General features: G+C 41.2%; 1 protein-coding gene across 2 annotated transcripts; it reads left to right on the forward strand.

The window, feature by feature from the left end:
• The first annotated feature begins 848 nt into the window (after nucleotides 1-848).
• LOC122867743 (zinc finger protein 133-like) lies at nucleotides 849-7,811 on the forward strand. 2 transcript variants are annotated; one of them, XM_044178908.1, is made up of 3 exons: nucleotides 849-999; nucleotides 2,345-2,760; nucleotides 4,891-7,811. In XM_044178908.1, exons 2-3 carry the CDS (start codon nucleotides 2,574-2,576, stop codon nucleotides 6,180-6,182), a joined length of 1,479 nt encoding a protein of 492 aa, XP_044034843.1. In that variant the 5' UTR covers nucleotides 849-999; nucleotides 2,345-2,573; the 3' UTR covers nucleotides 6,183-7,811. The 2 variants fall into 2 exon arrangements, with proteins under 2 accessions (XP_044034843.1, XP_044034842.1); XM_044178907.1 differs by having other exon boundaries at nucleotides 898-1,139.
• Nucleotides 7,812-8,345: the final 534 nt, after the last annotated feature.

Consider the following 8,345-nt stretch of genomic DNA (forward strand, 5'->3'; position numbering starts at 1 on the left):
TTTCAGATGGATCAAAACACCCAGATAAGGAACCTGTAGGGCTGGGTATACACATCCCAGAATCTGACGGAGGAAGTGTTGGAGGATCTCAAACAGGCTCTCAGGACACACAGCAGAGGAGGTTAAACCGGTTAAAGTGGTGGTATGTTCAGAGTCTGCCGCTGCAATACAAAGTATACAGTCAGGAGAATCGGTCCGAGAGGATCTTTTAACCGAGGTTTATATGAGCCTACTGAATCTGCAGCAACCAGGAACAGACGTTCATTTCTGCTGGAGACCAGCTCACGCTGGAACAGAGGGAAATGAGACTGCAGAAATTTGTTTTGGGAGATCAGAAGCAAAATCACTAACTCATCAGGGAATAATGGCAGTAAGGGGAGAGAATACTATACAATCCAAAAATCTGTCAGAGTGAGAAATAATCAGGTAAATGTAGGAAAGAAGATGTTATCTGTTCTAGGCTGAGACCAGGACACACAGGACTCAGTGCTACCTTGTATACCATGAAACAGTCAGATAAATGGGAGACTTGTAACTGGAAGGAATGTGCTGAACACGTGCTGATGGGATGAGGAGGTTCAGTGCAGAAAGAGACTGAAGGGCAGAGAGGCAGAGAGGCAGGGAGGCGGGGAGCGGAGCATCAGAGGTCTGTTAGAGAAACACTTACAGGCTCAAAGGGCTTTATTCAAATATTGAAAAGAAACAGGTATAATATCTAGAATATAAAACAATCAATAAAGTGTTAATTTCCCCCGTTTGTTAGTTATGGTTAAAGTCATGATGTTACACACTCCGGTACAGTAGGTGGCGGCACGCACCTTTAGCGTTGGCTTGTAGCCCGCCAGTAAATCAAAGAAGAAGAAGAAGAAGAAGAAGAAGAAGAAGAAGAAGAAGAAGAAGAAGAGTCTGACGTGTCAGCGTGACCGCGGAAACTGTGCGACGTAAAGCTCGCCAGTTTGCTGTGGAGCCTTTAATGCCTGGCAAGCCGACTGCAGCTTGGTAAATTAAAAATAGCAGTTTACAGCTTGTGTTATGTAGTTACCAGTTTTGTTATTCTCACAAGCTCTTATTTGTTATGAACTGGTAGCTGAGTCAGCTAGCCTTCCTTAGCTAAAGCTAACTCTGTGGCAGTCAACACGGTAAGCACTTAAATGCAGCTGTTGCTCTGGTCGATAGGAGCCCACTGTTTGTTCAGGTTATGCTACGTTAGCTGGGGTAGCTAAATTATCTCCGACATGTAGCTGTACAGATCGCGTGAACGGCAAAGTACGCCAAAATTCATTAAAAGTTCCTGCACTTTGTTGATTTCTTGCCACGAAACGTACATAAATAATACAGCTCAGTATCTAGTTAAAGCAGCATAGATACGGGTCACACAATAATTATTTCGTCTTTATACTGAACACCAAGAACAACTGGTGGAATAAAAACAGGACTTTACGTAAATCTAACGTGTAAAAACCATATGTATCTAGCTGAACATGCATATATGAAGAAGCTGATCAGACAGTAGCAAACAAAGTAAAGTATTTTATGTATTATTTAGTATTTTCAAAGTATTTTATGAACCAAGAATTTTACACAGCCTGAAAACCTTGATCATTTAGCACCATAATATGTTGCTGAATGGCAGACAACGCACAGAATATTGCAGCACAATAAAGTGAAGTTGTTGAATTTTTGGTGCATACACTAGGATGATTTTTTTATCGCTAAATCTGCAATTGTTTAGTCTATGCTTTGGGTGTATAAAAAAAAAATCATCTTCCTAATATTTATTGTTTGACTACCTAGTGTTATTTAAAACCTGTTTTAAGGTTCAGGAGTTCCTTTCCCTCTATAATAAGAAAAAACAGGAAGAACCCTAGTTAAGCTGTCGTATTTTTATTAGAATTTATTGTTGGAAAGATTTAATGCTATCTCACTGTGCATTCATCAGTTCCTCTACTTTATATTTACGCTTTTTGTACACATTTCCATGAGGCCTTCAGAAAAGTTAAATATTGAAAATGTTCATATCCTTAAATCAATCATGTTTATTTGCCTTATTTTCTCACTACATTAGCAATGCTGCCTGACCTGTGCTTACAGGCTGCAGTTGTATTTTTTGCTTCGAGACGATCAAAAAAGATCCAGAATCTTTCATATTGCTGCTTCTTTATGTAATGAATTCCATATTCAAAAGAAAACCTAATTGGCAATAAACCTGATTTGAAATAGACACTAAATTAAAGGCACTTGTGAAAGCTTTATTAATTTATTCTTATACACTTCTTGCCCTCAGATTTGAATGAGCTTTTTTTCATCTAAATAAACCATAATATTACTGTTAAATGTCTTTCAGATCTCCAGTTCATTCTCCTGATTCTTGCGACTGAATCGGAAGTTGTCTCCTGCCAGTAGAACAGTATGCTGTGTTTGCAGACATGGTCAGAGCGAGGTGGGATCTGAGGACACAGAAAGTTCCGGTGTAGCTGTGGAGCGATCAGGAGTGACCAGGGGGCTCGAGGGCTCATGTCTACTTCATACAGTCACGCTCGCATCCCCAGACTCTCGCTGTGGAGTGCCTCAGCATGGTGAAGACAGCAAAGATGGAGCTGCTGAGAGCACTCGTCAGTGAGTGCTTGTCTGCAGCCGCCGAGGAGATCTTCAAGATTGTACAAAGAACCATTATAGAGTATGAAGAGGAAATGTCCTGTTCAAAGTGGGTGGTGGACAGCCACCGCAGACTGCTGGATGTTGCCAAGTCACGTGGTGAAGGTCGGTCTATCAGAAGTTTGCTTTTTATAAAGGAAATCGTGATCAAATACAAAGTCACAGAAATGTCTGGGGTGTGAAGTTGTCCGTGATAGAGGTCATTATCATTTTTAGCAGTAGAAGTATTTTCCAGTGGTCAATGATTTATAAGTGGTGGGCAGGACACTAAAGTTTGCAAAACAGTATTCACAAGCTAATTTTGGATTAGAGAAGTCAATTTTCCAGTCTATGCTTTTGTACTGGAATGCATCATTCAGTCAGACTTCCAGACAGTCAGCTGGCAGTAAAGCCTGAAGGAAGCGGGCCTCTTCCCAGGCGTCTTCACTGTAGTTCAGGAGGCCTGGGAATGCGGACTATGGAAAGCAAATGGACAGAGCCAGGCTGACTGTCTGTTCAGAAAGCTCCAAATCTCAGTAGCCATTGTGGTAAGAGGAGTGACTAGGGTTGACCAACAACACTTTCAAGACCCTGCTTGTAGATTGTGGGTTTTTTTGCGCAAAGAGAGAGTTAAATATTACTTCTAGTCAAATATTCTCAAAAACATGAGGCTAAGTTTTTGGGGTTTGCAAGATGTGGGACAAACAACTGGAAAAGTATTGTTCTGAGGTATCAGTTTACACAATCAAGGGGTATTCCACTGATTTTAGTATTGCAGTTCCATAAAGTTGGGGGACTTATGAGGGGGGGGGGGGTCAAAATCAAAGCAGCAGAGGCCGAAATATCCCAACGTTTAGACAAACTCCAAAGACACTGGATCCTACAATTTGTATAATGCAATGTGAGAGCGTATTTGATTAGACCCGCCCTGCCTGGTAAACAGCCACATCTTTCCTACGCCACACCTCCAGTTTGTAAGTCTAAAGCCCAAGTCTGAGAAAATGACTCTGACGATGTCATCAACTTTAATTTAGGTGCAGACTCAATGTCATTCCACATTATTCTTGTAACATAACCTCGGAGTTGTATTGTCTACTTGCACATTAAACACCACCCAATATTTTCAAATGTAGTAAAAATATTGAGACCTAAAGTAAGTTTTGAAATGGAACTCGTACGGGAGCCTGACCATGAAGAAACCGAAGCATCTAATGGCAAATGTACACAGCATCCGGCTGCGGACTGGCTCAGTCACAGCTCTTCAGTCGCGGTTGAGTCTTTTCTTCAGCAGCCATGACCCACTGTGTGAAGATAGCGGAGTGGGGAAAGAGCCATGCCTGAGACACTCTGGTCACGGACCCGGTGGAAACACACACACACACACACACTGGCTAGAATGTAAGTGGATCATCTCCGGCAGCTGTGATGGAGCTAGAACAAGTCAGCCAGAGGCCTCCGGGGCTGTAGCCGGGAATGTTTTATGACTAGGCCTGAATCTTTCTGACAGAGGAAGAAATCTATAATCATCACAAAATGTAAATAATTTAATTCCCGACCACGCCCAGCCCTTGCTGCTCCCTGTGTGCGGATGTAGAGAGACTGCGGGAGTGGGCGGGGCTGGCTAGCCTCTTGTATACACGCTCAGTCAGTCCGTCCGCAGCCCTCTTTTGGTTGCAAGCTTGATGATTCTTGTGAGTTTTTTTCTTGCTTTTCTCTGTGAGGAAGTGGTACCAGGATGTTGAATGTTTTGTATCGGAGCTTGGCCAGCTTGGTTTTGTGCTTCGGTTAAACAAGTGTTTGAATTCAGTCTACTGTCATTAGTGCCAAACATTACAGCATTCAAATAAAAATGCAAAAACAGAATAAGAAAGTAAAGAAGCAATTAAACACTGGAGCCATAGGTTTGAGAATTCTCAGCTGCCCTGCAGATGTCCATTGTGTCCGGAGCAAATGTCTTAACATTACTATTAAAAATGAAATTTCAAATGAAATGTAATGTTTGCAGTAGTCATATAATGCAGTAAAATTGAATGGAATTTAGGCAGTAGTGTTCCTGGCAGAACAGCAGGGACCGCCCTAACAATTCTGCATGCACACACACCCTGACCTCAGCCCCAGATGGTCTGGCGCGCGTGTGTGTGTGTGTGTGTGTGTTTTTGCAGTTTAGTTACATTTTACAAAGCAGCCCTAAAAATGGTCTAGTTGCAATCTAACTCATGAAAGTTTATGAAATAAACATTGTCTTCTTTTCTTCAGACTCTCTCCAGGCGTCTGCCACAGATGTGAAACTGCAGTGTGGTCAGCAGCAGCCTGCTGCCAGTGTGAACGTCAGTGTGTGCTGGGAGGAACCAGAGAACACCACTTCAGAGCCATCAGCAGCCTGTCCCAACATGATCAATACTCATCCAGACTCCTCTCCTGTCAGTGAAAATGATCAAAGTGATCAGGAGATAATGATTGATATTAAAGATGATGATGTAACACAGGAGTGTGACCTGAACATGCCTTTGAAAATCCTCAAAGTGAAGAAACCATTTAGGTGTCCTGTTTGCTTAAGCGGTTTTTCTTCCAGAAAGACAATGGTACAACACATCAAAAAGCATCCGGAGGACAAATCCTCATCGTACCAGTGTCTCTTCTGTGGCCGCTACTTCTGCCACAATTCTGAATTCATCATTCACACCAGGACACACAAAGGTGCCAAACCATACAAGTGCCAAGACTGTGACAAAAGCTTTGACCAGAGGGACAGTCTGCTTATTCACAGACAAAAACACACTGAGGAAAAACCATATCAGTGTTTTAGCGAAAAGGTGGATGCAGAAACTCACCTCAGATCTGTGACACTTGCCAGTAAGATTGAAGAAGAGCTGGACTCCAGACAGGATGAATCTGGCATTAAGACATTTCCACTTATTATCACCCCCTATGATAAAAGTGAGTTTGATCAGGAGTCTCTGCAGCCCTTGTGTCTTTACCAAATCCAGACTGTTGCTGATATAGATGCTGCAGTTCCAGTTGATCACATTAAAACGGAGCCAGCTGGAGTATCAGACAGCACCACAGATGATCAGCCGCCCCTTTCAGTGAACCCAGGTGAACAGCGTGAAGGTGAGGCAGAGCCCAAACACCTCAACATAAAAAATATCCTGCCGAGAAGACCTTCAGGAAAGTCCACCGACCTCGTCATTCGGTTTGAAGCAGGAACAGCACAGAAACCCTACAAGTGTCCTTGTTGCGCCAAATGTTTCTCCTTGACTAAAACTTTAATAAGACACGTAAAGATCCACGCAGAGGACAAGCCGTATCAGTGCCAGTTTTGTGGGAGAAACTTCTGTCAGAAGTCAGACCTGGTCAATCATACGAGGATACACACAGGAGAGAGACCGTATCAGTGCAGAGAATGTCACAAATCCTTTGCACAGAAAGGCAACCTAGTGGTTCATATGAGGAAACATTCAGGAGAGAAACCGTATCAGTGCCAAGAGTGCAGCTGTAGCTTTGGTCAGAAGTCATCTTTAGACTGTCACATGCAGAGCCACGCATAGTTTCAGGAGTTTGCAGCTTTGTCCGAAGGCTGGGTAACAAACCTCAATATTTATTTTTTTTGGTACTAAGTGAAATGTCTGTAGCAAGTCTGAAAGCTGGAATTGAATGTCTGGTTGGACTCACAATCTTACTTATTCTTCGATCATAAAGTTTGGATTTAAATCAAAAGTTTGCCAGTTGACAAAAAAATCTCACGAGGTCCATTAGTAGCTGTTCTGGAGCTTTTGATTATATCAAGAGGAGTTTGTCCAGTATAATGGAACTGTAGATGGTTAAGTTTCCATTTTTCTGAGCACTTCAAGGACTTCTCGTTCATGTTTGCTTAAAAACTGAGATCAAAAGTTCCGTTATTTTTCCGAGGTCAAGAATACACTTTCAGTCTGAGCTTTTAAGTCAAAATTGATGAGAAGCCCTTGAATTGCTCTGAAAATCTGAACATCTAATGCCATGACAACTGGGCAAACTCCATTTGCTAAAAAAGATCATGTGATGCAATTGAAAGCTCCAGAGCAGCAAATGAGGAGGCCTTGTTGGCCTGGTGCCAGACCTCTGGTGCTCATTGACTACTATTTTTCCTGGGAAGAGAACCAGTCGACCAATCATTGCTTAGTAGGTGGGATTTAGAATGGGGTCATCCTCTTCCTAGCTAGGTAGCTAGTTACCTAGTTTCATTTATGAAAAATAGCTACAGAAAAATGGCAACAAGTGTAGATGAGCTTGAGGCAGCTGTACAGGTTGATGTACAATAAGTCTACTTACAGAAATAACAACCCATAAATCTAATGTGCTCAATGGATGAATGATGAGATGCACTTAACAAACGCAGATGCTGTTAAAAAGGGTTAAAATCTTTAAATGTGCAAAAGAGCAAACTTCAGGCACTCACACACAAAGGAGCAGAACTATGTGGAGTTTTAATACATTTATTTATTACAACTTTATTATACATTAATTTAGGAGTGTGGCCTGATTAGGTAATTAAGACTACAGGTGACAATGAGTGTCATTCAGAGATGACTTCCCCAAGATTTCAAAACCCTATGAATGTAATAACCTGATTTTTTTTTTTCTTTTGCACGTTTTTAAAACCAAGTCTTCAATTGAGAATGACGTCGGCAGGTGTTCACAGATGAGTCACTCGCTGCCGATTGCTTAGGGCAAACCAAAATGAGAGATTGTTGTGTCATCTGATGTTTCCAAGGTCAAGAATCAATGTTCAATCACAAAATTAGACCAGTTTTCGACTGTATTTTATTTAGGTAAAGTTCCTGTCCCACTACTTGTGTTTAGACAACATTCAGAATTTGAAAACTTTGGCTTCTTTTATGAAATGAAAAGAAGAAACCTTAGTTTTGTATCGGCACTGTATTTCTAACCAAAGCCAGCTCTGTTTGTCTTTGTGGTATTACATGTAAAGTATCGTTCACAAGACTTTACCGCTGTCACGTTCTATATACTGTCCTTAATGTCATGTCACTGTCAGAACCCAGTGCGTTCAGCAAGGCTCACTCTGGTTATTATAAGGTTATTAAATTATCTGGCTATGTTTTGTAATCATTTTATTTTGCAAAACTGTGTGAGAAATGTGCATTTCTACATAAAATATAAGAATTACAGTGTAAAACCAAGCCTTTGTCTCATAGCATTTGTTCAGTGTAAAGCTACTGTGTACAAGTTGGTGACACTGATGAGAAAATTTGCCAGTTTTTTACATTTAAAGTGAATTATGTTTGATGTGTGGGTGTGCAGTGTGTGAAAAGTCTTCTTTGACACAAGCTCTCATGTCTCTATTTAATAGTGTGTCCACTGAAATGTACTGTAGTAAAGTCTGATGATTTATCAGGGGTAAGACCAGCTAAAGATAGACACACCTAACAGCAGCTCTAACTCAACTATTTCGGACAAGATATTACTGTGCTGCCTTGTTGTGGTTTCAGTATGTGAAGATGCATACATTTACACTTTGTTGTTAATGTGGACAAGCATGGAATCTGTGCATATTCTATTATCATGAAATAACAAAATCCATGATAACAGGCCTTTTTCACAGCAGACATTTTGACTTGTTATAGTTGGAAAAACACAGGTGTAACTAATATTAAAGGTGGGGTATGCGATTCTGTATAAATCCAATACAATGATATAGAGTGAACAACGACACA

Source organism: Siniperca chuatsi, linkage group LG20, assembly GCF_020085105.1.
Source record: "Siniperca chuatsi isolate FFG_IHB_CAS linkage group LG20, ASM2008510v1, whole genome shotgun sequence".
Classification (NCBI taxonomy): domain Eukaryota; kingdom Metazoa; phylum Chordata; class Actinopteri; order Centrarchiformes; family Sinipercidae; genus Siniperca; species Siniperca chuatsi.